A 20,943-nucleotide genomic window follows, 5' to 3' on the forward strand; every position below is an offset into this window, starting at 1 on the left:
AGTGCCCTGTGCCTGAAGAAATTGATGGGGAATATTGTCTCATTGTGATAATGGTATAAATGAATCGCAAAATGATCAAGGTTTTTCTCTTTCCTCTGCTATATTATTAAACTATGAATGCTGATTAATTTACATATTCAAGAAATTATCATCAGACATCATTCAACAGAAATACTTAAATATCTTTTAAACTGTAAATATTGAGATCATAGTAAATGGCAGGCCTTTATCTTAGCGTATTGTTATTGTAGTGAATCTCTGAAGAAAACAACCACCTACTGTGTCTTATTAAAAGTTCCAAAAACAGGGTCTTTTGTCACTGAATGGGCTTTATTCAATCCGCATTGTGGAAATTCAGCTTTACAGCATGATTGAAATGTTAAGGTAGTGTTCCAGCTCTGGGAGAGACTACATTCCTGGTAAACGCTGCTTATATCGCCTCAATTGGAAATTACTTTTACATTTCTATCGCAGAATCTGTAACGCTTCAGCTTTTGACCTTTTGAAATGCACAAAGAAAATATAGAGCCACTTTATGAAGCCAGGTCTGACTGTAAACAGGAGCCACAACAAGGCCAGAGTCGAAGCTCATCTACATGTCCATGAGTTTTGGCAATGATGTGCAGCCTACCCATAATACAGCCATTATAGCTCTGAAGGCTGAGTGTTTGAAGATGACTGGAGAACAGCACGCACTGAGAGCAGTCTTTAATGACACATGACTCTACACATGACTCTACACAGGAAGAGCCAGGTGCAGGAGGCAGGCCATTCAGCTGGCTTTGGGAAGGGAAGGAGTGGGAACTATGGGGAGAATGCAGAAGTGATGAAAGACAGGGAGGTGTCATCTAAAAGCCTTTACTCTTCGGCAAATAGTAACCTGGTCTCTAGGCTCACTGCTAGAGTCAGCTGGTAGACAAGACTAGGCATAGCAATAAAGACTAACTCATAGCTGGGGTGTTAGTAGAAAATGGCCCTGGTGACATTTTCAGTGATCTCAGAGCCGTAGCTCCAACACCAAAACTTTAAAGCAGAGGTGTCGAACATTGTAAATGTATGTGGTCTATGCAACTAAATGACTAAAACCAAATCTAAACGGTGTAGAAATGATAAAGGACCTACATTCATACAGTTTATTGACTGTGTCCAGCTCTCTAATAATCACTGAAATGAAATCTAGACAGTCAGGGAGTATTGAAAATTCCCAAAACGATGGATAGAAGACTATGTTTTGACGGCAAGGAAATATAACTCATTTTTAGTGCGGCCCTCCGGACCTCGTTGAAGACCGAATGCTCTCCTGGGGCAAAATGAGTTGGACACCCCTGCTTAAAGGCTAGATCTGACAGGGAGATGAAGCCCTACCTTGGAGTGGTACCTGGCGGTACACCGTGGCATTTGCCTGTCACACAGAGGAAGAGAGGCAGAAAAGGTCAGGAGACAGAGAGCGGTTTAAACCCCCCCAGTCCCCTTCATCCACAGGGTGGTGTACTCTGCCATTTATCACTGTTTGTCTCGGCGGATGCCTCGCTCAGCCCCCCACCATGGATATTTAATGTCTGTATCGGCAAGTGTCTGTCCCACAATTCATAGTAAATCTTTCATAAGTGTGCAATGTAGGCCTCAGTGTTTGTTACCATGGCTCCAGCGGCAGGATATAACGCCGGCATCACCACTACAGCTAAGACTAATTTATAAAGACATGCATTGTATGCTTACCTTATTGAAATACAAGTGTTCTTTCGCTTTTGAAATTCAAGAAAGGAATGCAACTCTTGTATTTTGACATTTAATTTACATTTGAGGTTGAACCTTACTTTAACAAAGAAAGTCTATCTGATATTTGTTCTCTTAAATCTATGACATCCCTGGTAAACCTGTGGCTGAACAGTAACTCAGGTACAGGGCTGATTTGACAGAGGCAGAGGAACATTTATAATCAAGGCTCTTTCTCCCCCTGTTGGCTGTTCTGATACAGTGCAGCTGGAATGTGGCTCATCTCTAAAGGGCAGCCTGGTGTCATAGACTAGACGTAACATAGTAAAAGTACATCCAGAACACCTAAGTTAGTATGAGACGGTATGTTAAGTTTGGTGTGGTTGGGTTAGATGGGTGGGCATATAACGCAAACGTCTAACAGGTTGCTTGTTCGGATCTCATCACAAACAACTTTTAAACTACTTAGCATGTTAGCTAACCCTTCTCCTAAACCTTTAACATAACTCCTAAACTTAACCCTAACCCAGATAATGTCATTTTTAAAATGTATTTTAAAATGTATTTTTTACCCCTATTTATCCCCAATTTTGTGGTATCCAATTGGTAGTTACGGTCTTGTCTCATCACTGCAACTCTCGTACGGACTCAGGAGAGGCGAAGGTCGAGAACCGTGCATCCTCCGAAACACAACCCAACCAAGCTGCACTGCTTCTTGACACAATTCCCACTTAACCCGGAAGCCAGCCGCACCAATGTGTCGGAGGAAACACCATACACGTGGCGATCGTGTCAGCGTGCACTGCGCCAGGCCCGCTATAGGTGTCACTAGTGCGCAATGGGTCAAGGACATCCCTGCCGGCCAAACCCTCCCCTAACCCGGACGACACTGGGCCAATCGTGCACCACCCCATGGGTCTCCCGGGCACGGCCAGCTGCGACAGAGTCTGGAATGAACCCAGAATCTCTAGTGGCACAGTTAGCACTGCGATGCAATGCCTTAGACCACTGCGCCATTAGGGAGGCCCTAGCCTAGCTAACGTTAGCCAACTAGCTAATGTTAGCCACCTAGCTAGAATTCGTAATATATCAAATATTTTGCATATTCATAACATAATGTGCGTTTTTTCAAATCCATTAAATATTGTACTTTTTGCAAATTTGTAAATTTGTGCATGTTGCAAATTTGTTACATTTAATACTAATTGGAATTTGGAACATATCATATGAAGTGGGTGAAGGACATCCACAAATGAATACATACCGTACGAAGTGGGTGAAGGACATCCACAAATGAATACATACCGTACGAAATGGGTGAAAGACATCCACAAATGAATACATACCGTACGAAATGGGTGAAAGACATCCACAAATGAATACATACCGTACGAAGTGGGTGAAGGACATCCACAAATGAATACATACCGTACGAAATGGGTGAAAGACATCCACAAATGAATACATACCGTACGAAATGGGTGAAAGACATCCACAAATGAATACATACCGTACGAAATGGGTGAAGGACATCCACAAATGAATACATACCGTACGAAGTGGGTGAAAGACATCCACAAATGAATACATACCGTACGAAGTGGGTGAAAGACATCCACAAATGAATACATACCGTACGAAATGGGTGAAAGACATCCACAAATGAATACATACCGTACGAAGTGGGTGAAAGACATCCACAAATGAATACATACCGTACGAAGTCAGTGAAGGACATCCACAAATGAATACATACCGTACGAAGTGGGTGAAAGACATCCACAAATGAATACATACCGTACGAAATGGGTGAAAGACATCCACAAATGAATACATACCGCACGAAGTGGGTGAAAGACATCCACAAATGAATACATACCGTACGAAGTGGGTGAAAGACATCCACAAATGAATACATACCGTACGAAGTGGGTGAAAGACATCCACAAATGAATACATACCGTACGAAGTCAGTGAAGGACATCCACAAATGAATACATACCGTACGAAGTGGGTGAAAGACATCCACAAATGAATACATACCGTACGAAGTCAGTGAAGGACATCCACAAATGAATACATACCGTACGAAGTGGGTGAAGGACATCCACAAATGAATACATACCGTACGAAGTCGGTGAAGGACATCCACAAATGAATACATACCGTACGAAATGGGTGAAGGACATCCACAAATGAATACATACCGTACGAAATGGGGAAGGACATCCACAAATGAATACATACCGTACGAAGTGGGTGAAAGACATCCACAAATGAATACATACCGTACGAAATGGGTGAAAGACATCCACAAATGAATACATACCGTACGAAGTCGGTGAAGGACATCCACAAATGAATACATACCGTACGAAATGGGTGAAGGACATCCACAAATGAATACATACCGTACGAAATGGGTGAAAGACATCCACAAATGAATACATACCGTACGAAATGGGTGAAGGACATCCACAAATGAATACATACCGTACGAAATGGGTGAAGGACATCCACAAATGAATACATACCGTACGAAATGGGTGAAGGACATCCACAAATGAATACATACCGTACGAAATGGGTGAAGGACATCCACAAATGAATACATACCGTACGAAATGGGTGAAAGACATCCACAAATGAATACATACCGTACGAAACGTTACACATAATAAATTAAGTGTCTCAGATTTACAAGAATATTACAAAATGCTCTGAGACCAGGTTGAGCTGGGAGGTGGCCCATCTCTCTAAACCTGGAGCTGGGAGGTGGCTCATCTCTCTAAACCTGGAGCTGGGAGGTGGCCCATCTCTATAAAACCGGAGCTTGGAGGTGGCTCATCTCTCTAAACCTGGAGCTGGGAGGTGGCTCATCTCTCTAAACCTGGAGCTGGGAGGTGGCCCATCTCTATAAAACCGGAGCTTGGAGGTGGCTCATCTCTCTAAACCTGGAGCTGGGAGGTGGCTCATCTCTCTAAACCTGGAGCTGGGTGGCTCATCTCTCTAAACCTGGAGCTGGGTGGCTCGTCTCTCTAAACCTGGAGCTGGGTGGCTCGTCTCTCTAAACCTGGAGCTGGGTGGCTCATCTCTCTAAACCTGGAGCTGGGAGGTGGCTCATCTCTCTAAACCTGGAGCTGGGTAGCTCATCTCTCTAAACCTGGAGCTGGGTGGCTCGTCTCTCTAAACCTGGAGCTGGGTGGCTCGTCTCTCTAAACCTGGAGCTGGGTGGCTCATCTCTCTAAACCTGGAGCTTGGAGGTGGCTCGTCTCTCTAAACCTGGAGCTGGATACTCACTTTCATACTCAATGATTATTTTGTTGAGAGCTATATGAAACAATGGCTTCTACAATCATCTAGAAGTGCTTTATGATTGAACTAGATCATTTTATACAAGTGGGCAAATCATTGGACAGGACAAGACAGTACATGTCTATAGAAACGGTGGGAGATGAGCAAAAAGACATTCACAAAATGATTTATCACGTTTACTTTTATGGTAAAGGTGATTTATTCCAAAATAGTAATATGGTGTAGAGGCAAAAGAAGAGAGGACTAATAAAATGACAGAGAGAACATCTACATATGACTTTGGAAAGAGTCTTGTCTGACATTCTTATCAAAATACAACGACAAAAGAAACAAAATATGTAATTATGCACACTCAACGAGGCGTGTTTAAGACTCTACATGTCTTACAATGGAATAAAAAGTCACAACAGATTCGTGTCTTGAAAATAATAATGTATTGAGGCATACAAAAACTTGGAATGATTGTTCACCTGTGCTTTGTCTTGGAATATAATTGTCAAATTAACAAACTAAACACAGGATAAAATTGGTTGGTATTTTCATTCAATAATGTTTCAAAACAATCAACACTGATTTTCTGTTACTGTGTATACGGAGCTACTTTGTACAACCTGTATGGAGTATTGTGGTTCAACCAGCAGGGTTACAATGCTCAAATCAACTGGACAGTGAAGTTTGGAGACCTGCCTTAATGATACATGAATGCTGGAGTGAAACTCAACTCTCTGATGTGGATAAAGAAATTGGGGGCAGGAAAAATGCCAAATGCAAATTCCTTTTGATGCCCTAGACGAGGCCTGGACTGAAGTGGCTCTTTCTAAGATCTGCAAGTGCCCTTTAAAACATGGTTATCATCATCATCTGGCCACATTTTGAAGTCTAGGGTCACTACCAGTGAAGTCTTCTGACTGAGAAACGTTAGACATGCAAGAGTGAAAGAGTGTTATCAGTGCTAGCTAGTAATGCCAATAGAACTGTAGTATAAAGACAAAAATAACATTGTAAAAAAATGTGTGTGATTGTGAAGTTGTGGTGTACTGTATAGTGTTGGTTACATAGTAATACATTGGCCTCCTGAGTGAGGAGGCTACTATAAGACTAATGACTGACGCTGGTCTCGTCCTCAGCCCAGTGATCCACAGTAATGGAGTCTCTGGAGATTCTCTCATCTCCCTCCAACACACAGGTGCTGTATCCATCACACTGACTGCCAACCCAGGCTAAATCAACACTGACAGTCTGCTTCTCCTTCCTCCCCCCAGCCCTAACAAAGATAAACACAGATAGACAGCAGAGCCCCCTAGCAGGGCTGGACATTACAGGCACGGATCTCCTTCCTGTCCTTGCAGCTGGTGACCTGTGCAGGGGCACTCTTGGCTCTCTTCTTCACAGCCATTAAGCGCTCCTGGATCCCCCCACCGCAGTACTTGGAACAGTCCGTCCAACTGGACCAGGGCTTCATCTTACAACCTGTGGGAACAAGTCAATGAGACGAGAGAGGGGGGTTAGAATAATACAAAATGCTCTGAGACCAGGTTGGGTTTCAGGTGGCTTTACTTAGTAAGCCAAATCAATCATGCACCAAATATTTGACTTGATTACGACATATTAATTAATGTGAGCAAGCACAAGTGAGACATATCAAATGTGCAATGTTCAAGCCTTAATTTCATGACCAATCATTTTTAGCCTTACATTAGACTGAACAATCATCCATGCTCCAGAGAGCATGGAGTCCCGGTCCGCTCCCTACCGCCCTTAATTAGTGATGATGATTGGTGGGTGGTGTGGGTTGTGGTGGTGGAGGGGGAGGGGTATTCTTCCCAGCCCCAGCCAGATCTGTGGGGGTATTTGTCACCGTCACCAGCTCATTAGCCACGGGTTAAAGAAACCTGTCTCTGTGGGGAGGCAACAGTCCAAAGCCCACCCTGACTGCTCTGCCTCTACCCGCTGGGAGCATCATGACGACCATCTGTGAGCAGGCCCAGTCACTTTATCAACCTGACAGGGCTAATCAGCACTGAGTGTAGCAACTTTAACACAGCCAGCCAGGCAGGGAGGGAGGGAGGGAGGAGAGGGCAGCATTGATCATCTCAGGACTTTGGCGGATGGATTTAGAGTGAGCTGCATGAGAAATTTGACATGAGGCATGAGGACTGAGCTAAAGGGTAGAGCTGCCGCTTTCAAGGAGCGGAACTCCAACCCTCTTATAAGATATTCCGCTATGCCCTCAGACAAACCATCAAACATGCAAAGCGTAAATACAGGACAAAGATTGAATCCTACTTCACCGGCTCCGATGCTCGTCGGATGTGGCAGGGCTTGCAGACTATTACGGACTACAAAGGGAAGACCAGATGCAAGCTGCCCAGTGACACAAGCCTACCAGACGAGCTAAATAACTTCTATGCGTGCTTCAAGGCAAGCAACACTGAAGCATGAATGAGAGCACCAGCTGTGCCGGACGACTTTGTGATCACGCTCGACGTAGCCAATGTGGGTAAGACCTTTAAACAGGTCAGCATTCACAAGGCCATAGGCCAAATGGATTACCAGGACACGTACTACGAGCATGCGCTGACCAACTGGCAAGTGTCTTCACTGGTTTTCAACCTGTCACTGGCAGGTTGAGTCTGTAATACCTACAGTGGCTTGCGAAAGTATTGACCCCCCCCTTGGCATTTTTCCTATTTTGTTACCTTACAACCTGGAATTAAAATCAGTTTTTGGGGGGGTTTGTATCATTTGATTCATACAACATTCCTACCACTTTGAAGATGCAGCATATTTTTTATTGTGAAACAAACAAGAAATAAGACAAAAAAAAACAGAAAATGTGCATATAACTTTTCACCCCAACAAAATCAATACTTTGTAGAGCCACCTTTTGCAGCAATTACAGCTGCAAGTCTCTTGGGGTATGTCTCTATAAGCTTGGCACATCTAGCCACTTGGATTTTTGTCCATTCTTCAAGGCAAAACTTCTCCAGCCCCTTCAAGTTGGATGGGTTCCGCTGGTGTACAGCAATCTTTAAGTCATACCACAGATTCTCAATTGGATTGAGGTCTGGGCTTTGACTAGGCCATTCCAAGACATTTAAATGTTTCCCCTTAAACCACTCAAGTGTTGCTTTAGCAGTATGCTTAGGGTCATTGTCCTGCTGGAAGGTGAACCTCTGTCCCAGTCTCAAATCTCTGGAAGACTGAAACAGGTTTTCCTCAAGAATTTCCCTGTATTTAGCACCATCCATCATTCCTTCAATTCTGACCAGTTTCCCAGTCCCTGCCGATAAAAAACATCCCCACAGCTTGATGCTGCCACCACCATGCTTCACTGTGGGGATGTTGTTCTCGGGGTGATGTGAGGTGTTGGGTTTGCGCCAGACATGGCATGTTCCTTGATGGCCAAAAAGCTACATTTTAGTCTCATCTGACCAGAGTACCTTCTTCCATATGTTTGGGGAGTCTCCCACATGCCTTTTGGCGAACACCAAATGTGTTTACTTATTTTTTTCTTTAAGCAATGGCTTTTTTCTGGCCACTCTTCTGTAAAGCCCAGCTCTGTGGAGTGTAAGGTTTAAAGTGGTCCTTTGGACAGATACTCCAATCTCTGCTGTGGAGCTTTGCAGCTACTCTATGGTTATCTTTGGTCTCTTTTGCCTCTCTGATTAATGCCCTCCTTGCCTGGTCTGTGAGTTTTGGTGGGCGGCCCTCTCTTGGCAGGTTTGTTGTGGTGCCATATTCTTAAAAATGTTTAATAATGGATTTAATGGTGCTCCGTGGGATGTTCAAAGTTTTGAAATATTTTTTATAACCCAACTGTACATCAAGTTGTAGAGATCTGTACATCTCCACAACTTTGTCCCTGATCTGTTTGAGAGTTCCTTGGTCTTCATGGTGCCGGTTGCTTGGTGGTGCCCATTGCTTAGTGGTGTTGCAGACTCTGGGGCCTTTCAGAACAGGCGTATATATACTGAGATCATGTGACACTTAGATTGCACACAGGTGGACTTTAACTAATTATGTGACTTCTGAAGGTAATTGGTTGCACCAGATCGTATTTAGGGGCTTCATAGCAAAGTGGGGTTTTCTTCCCTCGTTTTTTAAAAAATTGTTTGAATTTTTTATATTTCACTTCACTAATTTAGACTATTTTGTGTAGGTCCACTACATGAAATCCAAATAAAAATCAAGTTAAATTACAGGTTTCCTATTCCAAAATAGGAAAAACGCCAAGGGGGATGAATACTTTTGCCAGGCACTGTATATGTTTCAAGCAGACCATCATAGTCTGCTTAGTCATAGTCATAGGGCTCAAGAACACCAAGGTAACCTGCCTAAATGACCACTGACCCATAGCACTCACATCTGTAGCCATAAAGTGCTTTGAAAGGCAGGTCATGGCTCACATCAACACCATCATCCCAGAAACCTTAGACCCACACTAATTTGCATACTGCCCCAACAGATCCACAGATGACACAATCTCTATTGCACTCAACACTGCCCCTTCCCACCTGGACAAAAGGAACACCTATGTGAGAATGCTGTTCATTGACTACAGCTCAGCGTTCAACACCATAGTGCCCTCAAAGCTCATCATTAAGCTAAGTACCCTGTAACTAAACACCTCCCTCTGCAACAGGATCCTGAACTTCCTGACGGGCCACCCCCCAGGTGGTAAGGGTAGACAACAACATATCTGCCACGCTGATTCTCAACATGGGGGCCCCTCAGGGGTGTGTGCTTAGTCCCCTCCTGTACTCCCTGTTCACCAATGACTGTGTGCTCAAGCACGACTCCAACACCGTCATTAACTTTGTCAACTACACAACAGTGGTAGGCCTGATCACCGACAATGAGGAGACAGCCTATAGGGTGGAGGTCAGAGACCTGGAAGTGTGGTGCCAGGACAACAAACTCTCCCTTATCATGATCAAAACAAAGGAGATGATCATGGACTACAGGAAAATGAGGGCAGAGCACGTCCTCATTCTCATCGACAGGGCAGTAGTGGAGCAGGTTGAGAGCTTCAAGTTCCTTGGTGTCCACATCACCAACAAATTATCATGGTCCAAACACACCAAGACAGTCATGAAGAGGGCATGACAACACCTATTCCCCCTCAGGAGACTGAAAAGATTTGGCATGGGTCCTCAGATCCTCAAAAAGTTCTACAGCTGGACCATTGAGAGCATGGTTGCATCACCGCCTGGTATGGCAACTGCTTGGCCTCAGACGGCAAGGTGCTACAGAGGGTAGTGCATATGGCCCAGTATATCACTGGGGCCAAGCTTCCTGCCATCCAGGACCTCTATATCAGGCGTGTCAGATGAAGGCCCTAAAAATTGCCAAAGACTACAGCCACCCTAGTCATAGACTGTTCTCTTTGCTACCGCACGGCAAGTGGTACCAGAGCGCCAAGTCTAGGTCCAAAAGGCTTCTTAACAGCTTTTACCCCCAAGCTATAAGACTCCTGAACAGCTAATCAAATGGCTACCTGGACTATCTGCATTGACCCCCCCTTTTTTATACACTGGTGCTACTCGCTGTTTATTATCTATTATCTATGCATAGTCACTTTACCCCTACCAACATGTATATATTACCTCAATTACATTGACTAACCTGTACCCCCGCACATTGACTGTGTACCAGTACCCCCTGTATATAGCCACATTATTGTTATTTTATTGTTGCTCTTATATTTTTTACTTTTGTTTATTTAGTAAATATTTTTCTTAACACTGCATTGTTGGTTAAGGGCTTGTAAGCATTTCACGCTAAGATCTACACCTGTGGTATTCGGCACATGTGACAAATAACATTTGATTTGATTTACATTCTGAGATACAAACAATACCTCAGCAGGACTTATGGGAAATCCAAATGAATAATGAGTGACTGGGAAATCATCGTCAGTGACAAGCCCGATTTATTTAACCCTATATTTGGGACATAAAGGACACATCAAGGTGGTGGATAAAGCATGTATCAATGATATGAATCAAAGAGGTGATAATGATGAAGATATAAAATGTGTATATACAGTATATATACCACACAGGTGATGATGATGAAGATATAAAATGTGTATATACAGTATTTATGCCACACAGGTGATAATGATGAAGATATAACATGTGTATATACAGTATATATGTCACACAGGCGATGATGATGATGCTATAAAATGTGTATATACAGTATATTTGCAACACAGGCGATGATGATGAAGATATAAAATGTGTATATACAGTATATATGTCACACAGGCGATGATGATGAAGATATAAAATGTGTATATACAGTATATTTGCCACACAGGTGATGATGATGAAGATATAACATGTGTATATACAGTATTTATGCCACACAGGTGATGATGATGAAGATAAAACATGTGTATATACAGTATTTATGCCACACAGGTGATGATGATGACTGACCTGGCTGTTCCTCCACTGCTGCGTCCCGTCCTTGCTGTTTTCCCCTCCTCTTCTCCTTCCCGCCGCCCACCTCTCCCCCCCGCTGTCTCTTCTTCTCCTCGCTGGCCCTGGAGCCCCGTTTGCACTTCCTGATCTTACACTTCTTCCTCTGGACCGTCTCAGAGCAGGGCTCCCCTCCAAACTGGGGCTCTAGCTTCACCATGCGCGTCCTGATGGTGTGGCCTTTGCCGCAGGACTTATTACACTCGGACCACTCCGTCCACTCTGACACCATGCAGTCCATAGCTGGGGAGAGATCGGGGGTGGGGGAGGGGGGGTGTGTGAATGAAGTGTAAGTAACTGACTCTGTCCTTATTTGTTTATTCAGATCCACATTAGCTTTTGCAGAAGTGGCAGCTACTCTTCCTGGGGTCCCAAAAAACACAGACAGTCACACACATTTAAAAGACAACGATATACAAACACTACAACAACAAAAATACACAACACAATGTGTGTTAGTGTGTCTGTGTGTGCTTGTGTGTGTCCCCTCATAGTCCCCGGCGTTCCATGAGTTATTGTTTAATCTGTTTTTTAAATGTAATTTTGCTGTTTGTTTGAGTAATTAGAGATGGAAGGGAGTTCCATAAGATCATGGTACTCTATAAAAGTGTGGGTTGCCGTGAATCCGTTTTGGATTTGGGGACTGTGAAGTGACCCCTGGTGGCAGGTCTTGTGGGGTATGTATGGGTGTCTAGGTTGAATATTATTTAATTATGCAGAAAATCTGGAATTTTTGTCACAGTAATATTTCAAATAAAAACTAGAATAAAATCAGTCAATCTCTCATCAACCCTCAACCAGGAAAGACTGGCATGCATGTTGTTGATGTTAGTTCTGTATGTGCAGTTATGGGCAAGGCGTGCTGCTCTGTTCTGAGCAAGCTGCAGCTTTTCTAGGTCTTTCTTTGCTGCACTTAACCATATTACTGGACAGCAATCAAGATGGGACAATACCAGAGCCTGAATAACTAGTACAGTTGATTTTTGTTTTTATAACAGACATACCCCTCCCCAACTTCACAACCACTTTGTCAATATGACTTGACCATGATAATGAGGTTTAGGTCTTAGAGAATGTTTTGAAACAAACACAATACTTTTAGTTTTATATATATTTAAGACCAGTTTATTATTGATCACGCATTTTGATACTGACTGTAACTCCTTATTTATAATTTCAGTGAGCTCACTGGCTTTGGTTGCTGACATGTAGAGTATGAAATCATCAGCATACATAGTCATAGTGGCTAAATACAGGGGGTACCGCTTTGTGTAAGACCAGCGGCAAATCATTTGTAAAAATAGAGAAGAGTAACGGCCTAAGGCAACTGCCCTGAGGGACACCGCACTGTACATATCTGATGTTATAGAAGCTTCCATTGAAGAACACTCTCTGGGTTCTATTGGATAAAAAACTATCCAACCATGTGATGGGAGGTCATGTAATAGCAATTTAGTTTTTCAATAACAATTTATGATCAATAACATCAAAGGCTGCACTGAAATCTAGCAATACAGCTCCAACTATCTTATTATTATCCATTTATTTTAACCAATCATCCGTCATCTGAGTCAGTGCAATACAAATCAGTGCCCTTCTCTATATGCATGCTGAAAGTCAGTAGTTAACTTGTTCTTTGAAAACTAGCATTGTATTTGGTCAAACACAATCCTCTCCATCAGTTTACTAAGAACAGGCAGCAAACTGATTGGGCGGCTGTTAAGGCCAGCAAAGGGTGCTTTAGTATTTTTAGGCAGTGGAATTACTTTAGCTGCCTCCCACGCCTGTCAACAAACACACTCCTTTAGGCTTTGGTTAAGATATAGCAAACAGGGGTGGCAATACAGTCTGCTACCATTCTCAATGCTACCATTCTCAATAGTTTCCCATCAATAGTTTCCCATCATCACATTACTAGTGAAATAGTCATTGAAATGATTGGCAATATCAAAAGATTCTGTTATAAATAACTCACTAACTTCAATGAACGCAGGAGATTAATTGGGTTTTTCTGCCCATTATAACATTTAAGGTAATCCACAGTCTTTTTCTATTGTTTTGTATGTCATTTATCTTTGTTTTGTAATATTTCCTATTTTTGTTAAGTTTAGTCACAAAATGTCTCAATTCACAGTATGTCAACCAATCAGCTGAGCAGCCTGACTTGTTTGCCACCTCTTTTTCATCACTTCTTTAAAACATACAATTGCGACGGAACATTTTTATCAGTGTGTGTATCAGATTGTACACAGATCGTGTGTTCAGCATACATGCTTCTTTTCTCATAACCAATTGGGTTTATGCAAGTGACTGACTGATGGTGCATGGAAAGAATCCTCACTATCAGTTTAAGCAATTTTGCAGTATGCCCAGAACATTGCTCTGAGAACCGAAAGGGGTATCTCAGTGTCAAGGTCTCAGCTTGGAGAGAAGAAGCCTTAAGAGGTATTCGTCAGTCACGTGCAGGAACCAATGATAATGGGTTATGGGTTAATGGGTTAATAATGAATCATGTAAATCATGCAAATATAACTTGTATGGATGCAACGGTACAGTGGGCCCACGGTTTGGTATGTAGTATCATGGTTTGTGGGCCATGGTAATGGTACGGTTTCGGTATCTTTATATTTAAGAAAAAAATAAAATCACCCATTAAACAATTGACTCTTATTTTGTCTATTGACAAATAAAACTTTACATTCAGAAAAATGGCAGCATGACTGACTAGGCCTGGTTTATGTCTCTATGACTGTATGAAATCAAGGGGAGAAAAACACAAAAATTAAAAGTGCTTCTTAGCTTTGACAACCTGTAGCTCTTCATCTCCCAATCCAGTACATAGTGAACCGTCACAGTGAGGTAGCTTTGAGTTGCTCTGGAGGTCCAACTATCAGTGGAGAGAGCTAGATATGGTGCCTGTGTCAATTCACTTTCAATTTCTCTCTGTGATGTTTCAGAGTTTGGGAATTACTTTGCTGCTGAAATGTGTGCGGGAGGGGACATTGTAACGCAGTTACATTGTTTTCATCAGGTGACGAAATCCAGAGTCAGTAATCACTGAATAGGTCTGCAAGTCTTTGGCTATGAATACTCCCACTGCTTTCATTATTTCTTTATGTTTTTCTGAATTTGTCGCAAATTGTTGTTGGAAGGCAGCAGCGAGAGATTGTTTTGGCTAACGAGTGGACTCTCCTTGCTCCAGCTCCACCTGCAAGGGATATGGCCGGGTGATGGCGAAGTAAATGACACGTCATGTTAGAAGTGTTTCCACTCAAGTAGCCGACAGTGGCAATGCTTGCAGACTGTACTTTGTTTGTTTATGGACTTCTTACCCTCGTCATCGTATTGAACGATGAATGCAAAACGATCCCTCACAGCGGATTTAGTTTCCCCCCTCTTCACGGGACCCCTTTGGGGAGGTTTCCTACTGAGATGTCATTCCAAATTGTCCATTGGTTGTTTAAGTGGTAGGAGGCTGCGGTCACTGCGGTAGCCATGTTTTGAGACATTGCTGTGGAGTAAAGTTTGTCATCCCTCAGGAGCCCCCTAACTACCACAAGCTGCGCGTCTGGTTCTGTGAATCTGAATGTCAATACAACATGCGTGTAGTCTGCAATGAAAGGAAAATGACAGGCATACCGTAATTCCGCGGTTCACGTGTGCGTATTGAACCATAGGGGGCGTACCAAACGGTTCGATAACATACGGTGTACATGCATCCCTAATAACTTGTCAGTGTTAGCATGTTAATAAGAGAACTGAAGGGACCGCCCTGGCAGAGCTCCCGATGACTGTACTATGGTGCATTGAGTTTGTTGGAACCTCTCCAGTTTGCTGATAATAAAGAATGATTCATTTAAGTTTACAAAATGTTTCAATTCATCATCGATACATGGGGCTCAAACAGTTCTCACAGTTGATTTTTTAACAGGTGCATGTCAACAATTGGCATGAATCATTTTACAAATACTTATAGTGCTGCATGTGCATACACTTCCTCATACACATTTTATTTATTTTTATTTCACCTTTATTTAACCAGGTAAGCTAGTTGAGAACACCTTTATTTAACCAGGTAGCCTAGTTGAGAACAAGATCTCATTTGCAACTGCGACCTGGCCAAGATAAAGCAAAGCAGTTCGACATATACAACAACACAGAGTTACACATGGAATAAACAAACACACAATCAATAATACAGTAGAAAAATCTATATACAGCATATGCAAATTAGGTAGGATAAGAGAGGTAAGGCAATAAATAGGCCATGGTGGCAAAGTAATTACAATATAGCAATTAAACACTGGAATGGTAGAATGTGCATAAGATGAATGTGCAAGTTGAGAATACTGGGGTGCAAAGGAGCAAGATAAATAGATACAGTATGGGGATGAGGTAGATTGGAAGGGCTATTTACAGATGAGCTATGTACAGGTGCAGTGATCTGTGAGCTGCTCTGACAGCTGGTGCTTAAAGCTAGTGAGGGAGGTAAGAGTCTCCAGCTTCAGAGATTTTTGCAGTTCATTCCAGTCATTGGCAGCAGAGAACTGGAAGGAGAGGCGGCCAAAGGAAGCTTTGGCTTTGGGGGTGACCAGTGAGATATACCTGCTGGAGCGCGTGCTATGGGTGGGGGCTGCTGTGGTGACCAGTGAGCTGAGATAAGGCGGGGCTTTACCTAGCAGAGACTTATAGGTGACCTGGAGCAAGTGGGTTTGGCGACGAGTACGAAGTGAGGGCCAGCCAACGAGATCATACAGGTCATAGTGGTGGGTAGTATACGGATGGCACTATGATAGACTGCGTGTTGGAGGCTATTTGGTAAATTACTTCACCGAAGTCGAGGATCAGTAGGATGGTCAGTTTTATGAGGGTATGTTTGGCAGCATGAGTGAAGGAGGCTTTGTTGCGAAATAGGAAGCAGATTCTAGATTTAGTTTTAGATTGGAGATGTTTAATGTGAGTCTGGAAGGAGAGTTTACAGTCTAACCAGACACCTAGGCATTTGTAGTTGTCCACATCTTCTAAGTCAGGTGCGGGCAGCGATCGGTTGAAGAGCATTCATTTATTTTTACTTGCATTTAAGAGCAGTTGGAGGCCACGGATGGAGAGTTGTATGGCATTGAAGCTCATCTGGAGGTTAGTTAACTTATTGGATATAGGGGGCGCTCTTTTAATTTATGTGCCCGTTTTAAGCGCAATATTTTGTCACGAAAAGATGCTCGACTATGCATATAATTGGCAAAGCTTTGGAAAGAAAACACTCTAACGTTTCCAAAACGGCAAAGATATTATCTGTGAGTGCCACAGAACTCATGCTACAGGCGAAACCAAGATGAAACTTCAACCAGGAAATGGGCAGAATTTTTGAAGCTCTGTTTTCCATTGTCTTCTTATATGGCTGTGAATGCGCCGGGAATGAGCCTACCCTTTCTATCGTTTCTCCAAGGTGTCTGCAGCATTGTGACGTATTTGTAGGCATATCATTGGAAGATTGGCCATAAGAGACTACATTTACCAGGGGTCCGCCCGGTGTCCTTTGTCTAAATTGGTGCGTAATCTACAAGCTGCACGCAGTCATCCAGTGATTGAGAGGAGAGAGGAGGCTTTCAACGAACGATATATCATGAAGAGATATGTGAAAAACACCTTGAGGATTGATTCTAAACAACGTTTACCATGTTTCAGTCGATATTATGGAGTTAATTTGGAAAAAGGTTTGGCGTTTTGAAGACTGAATTTTCGTTTTTTTTTGGTAGCCAAACGTGACGCACCAAAAGGAGCAATTTCTCCTAAACAAATAATCTTTCAGGAAAAACTGAGCATTTGCTATCTAACTGAGAGTCTCATTGAAAACATCTGAAGTTCTTCAAAGGTAATGATTTTATTTGAATGATTTTCTGTTTTTTGTGAAAATGTTGCCTGCTAATGCTAATGCTAAATGCTACGCTAGCTGCGCTAGCTGTTACACAAATGCTTGTTTTGCTGATGACAGTGTTGTTAACAAAAGGCTAAGCTTGAGAGCTAGCATATTCATTTCATTTCATTTGCGATTTTCATGAATAGTTAACGTTGCGTTATGGTAATGAGCTTGAGGCTGTATTCACGATCCCGGATCCGGGATGGCTCGACGCAAGAAGTTAACACAGTGTCCAACGAAGAGCCAGAGGTATACAGAATGGTGTCGTCTGCGTAGAGGTGGATCAAAGAATCACCAGCAGCGAGAGCGACATCATTGATGTCAACAGAGAAGAGAGTTGGCCCGAGAATTGAACCATGTGGCGCTCCCATAGAGACTGCCAGAGGTCCGGACAACAAGCCCTCCAATTTGACATACTGAACTCTATCGGAGAGGTAGTTGGTGAACCAAGCGAGGCAGTCATTTTAGAAACCAAGGCTGTTGAGTCTACCAATAAGAATGTTGTGATTGACAGAGTCGAAAGCCTTAGCCAGGTCGATGAATACGGCTGCACAGTAATGTCTCTTATCAGGGCAAGGTGATTGGTAACATGACCGAATACAAACAGTGCATCTATTCCCTCCACAAGGCTATCAAACAAGCTAAGCGTCAGTATAGAGACAAAGTAGAATCTCAATTCAACGGCTCAGACGCAAGAGGTATGTGGCAGGGTCTACAGTCAATCACGGACTACAAGAAGAAAACCAGCCCAGTCGCGGACCAGGATGTCTTGCTCCCAGGCAGACTAAATAACTTTTTTGCCCGCTTTGAGGACAATACAGTGCCACTGACACGGCCTGCAACGAAAACATGCGAACTCTCCTTCACTGCAGCCGAGGTGAGTAAAACATTTAAACGTCTTAACCCTCGCAAGGCTGCAGGCCCAGACGGCATTCCCAGCCGCGCCCTCAGAGCATGCGCAGACCGGCTGGCCGGTGTGTTCACGGACATATTCAATCAATCCCTATACCAGTCTGCTGTTCCCACATGCTTCAAGAGGGCCACCATTGTTCCTGTTCCCAAGAAAGCTAAGGTAACTGAGCTAAACGACTACCGCCCCGTAGCACTCACTTCGGTCATCATGAAGTGCTTTGAGAGACTAGTCAAGGACCATACCACCTCCACCCTACCTGACACCCTAGACCCACTCCAATTTGCTTACCGCCCAAATAGGTCCACAGACGATGCAATCTCAACCACACTGCACACTGCCCTAACCCATCTGGACAAGAGGAATACCTATGTGAGAATGCTGTTCATCGACTACAGCTCGGCATTCAACACCATAGTACCCTCCAAGCTCATCATCAAGCTCGAGACCCTGGGTCTCGACCCCGCCCTGTGCAACTGGGTACTGGACTTCCTGACGGGCCGCCCCCAGGTGGTGAGGGTAGGCAACAACATCTCCACCCCGCTGATCCTCAACACTGGGGCCCCACAAGGGTGCGTTCTGAACCCTCTCCTGTACTCCCTGTTCACCCACGACTGCGTGGCCACGCACGCCTCCAACTCAATCATCAAGTTTGCGGACGACACAACAGTGGTAGGCTTGATTACCAACAACGACGAGACGGCCTACAGGGAGGGGGTGAGGGCCCTCGGAGTGTGGTGTCAGGAAAATAACTTCACACTCAACATCAACAAAACTAAGGAGATGATTGTGGACTTCAGGAAACAGCAGAGGGAACACCCCCCTATCCACATCGATGGAACAATAGTGGAGAGGGTAGCAAGTTTTAAGTTCCTCGGCATACACATCACAGACAAACTGAATTGGTCCACCCACACAGACAGCATCGTGAAGAAGGCGCAGCAGCGCCTCTTCAACCTCAGGAGGCTGAAGAAATTCAGCTTGTCACCAAAAGCACTCACAAACTTCTACAGATGCACAATCGAGAGCATACTGGCGGGCTGTATCACCACCTGGTACGGCAACTGCTCCGCCCACAACCGTAAGGCTCTCCAGAGGGTAGTGAGGTCTGCACAACGCATCACCGGGGGCAAACTACCTGCCCTCCAGGACACCTACACCACCCGATGTTACAGGAAGGCCATAAAGATCATCAAGGACAACAACCACCCGAGCCACTGCCTGTTCACCCCGCTATCATCCAGAAGGCGAGGTCAGTACAGGTGCATCAAAGCTGGGACAGAGAGACTGAAAAACAGCTTCTATCTCAAGGCCATCAGACTGTTAAACAGCCACCACTAACATTGAGTGGCTGCTGCCAACACATTGACTCAACTCCAGCCACTTTAATAATGGGAATTGATGGGAAATGATGTAAAATATATCACTAGCCACTTTAAACAATGCTACCTAATATAATGTTTACATACCCTACATTATTCATCTCATATGTATACGTATATACTGTACTCTATATCATCTACTGCATCTTTATGTAATACATGTATCATTAGCCACTTTAACTATGCCACTTTGTTTACATACTCATCTCATATGTATACACTGTACTCGATACCATCTACTGTATCTTGCCTATGTCGCTCTGTACCATCACTCATTCATATATCTTTATGTACATATTCTTTATCCCCTTACACTTGTGTGTATAAGACAGTAGTTTTGAAATTGTTATTTAGATTACTTGTTGGTTATTACTGCATTGTCGGAACTAGAAGCACAAGCATTTCGCTACACTCGCATTAACATCTGCTAACCATGTGTATGTGACAAATAAAATTGGATTTGATTTTTTATTTTTTTATTTATTTCACCTTTATTTAACCAGGTAGGCCAGTTGAGAACAAGTTCTCATTTGCAACTGCGACCTGGCCAAGATAAAGCATAGCAGTGTGAGCAGACAACACAGAGTTACACATGGAATAAACAATTAACAAGTCAATAACACAGTAGAAAACAAAGGGGGGAGTCTATATACAACGTGTGCAAAAGGCATGAGGAGGTAGGCGAATAATTACAATTTTGCAGATTAACACTGGAGTGATAAATGATCAGATGGTCATGTACAGGTAGAGATATTGGTGTGCAAAAGAGCAAGTAAATAAATAAAAACAGTATGGGGATGAGGTAGGTGAAAATGGGTGGGCTATTTACCAATAGACTATGTACAGCAGCAGCGATCGGTTAGCTGCTCAGATAGCTGATTTGATTTGTTATATACCCTTTGTTGGCAATGACAGAGGTCAAACGTTTTCTGTTAGTCTTCACAAGGTTTTCACACACTGTTGCTGGTATTTTGGCCCATTCCTCCATGCAGATCTCCTCTAGAGCAGTGATGTTGGGGTTGAGATCTGGAGACTGGCTAGGCCACTCCAGGGCCTTGAAATGCTTCTTACGAAGCCACTCCTTCATTGCCCGGGCGGTGTGTTTGGGATCATTGTCACGCTGAAAGACCCAGCCACATTTCATCTTCAATGTCCTTGCTGATGGAAGGAGGTTTTCACTCAAAATCTCACGATACATGGCCCCATTCATTC

The 20,943-nt window shown here is 43.4% G+C and overlaps 1 protein-coding gene across 1 annotated transcript in view; it reads right to left on the reverse strand.

The window, feature by feature from the left end:
* Positions 1-5,194: 5,194 nt before the first annotated feature.
* Positions 5,195-20,943, reverse strand: part of spon1b (spondin 1b) — a 103,829-nt gene continuing 88,080 nt past the window's right edge. Inside the window, exons 15-16 of the mRNA XM_024379986.2 lie at positions 11,481-11,765; positions 5,195-6,501 (exon numbers count right to left, since the gene is read on the reverse strand). Coding sequence (XP_024235754.1) covers positions 6,332-6,501; positions 11,481-11,765 — 455 coding nt within the window. The 3' untranslated portion in view covers positions 5,195-6,331. The remainder of the gene's footprint in view (positions 6,502-11,480; positions 11,766-20,943) is intronic.

This window comes from Oncorhynchus tshawytscha, linkage group LG19 (genome assembly GCF_018296145.1).
Source record: "Oncorhynchus tshawytscha isolate Ot180627B linkage group LG19, Otsh_v2.0, whole genome shotgun sequence".
Lineage (NCBI taxonomy): Eukaryota > Metazoa > Chordata > Actinopteri > Salmoniformes > Salmonidae > Oncorhynchus > Oncorhynchus tshawytscha.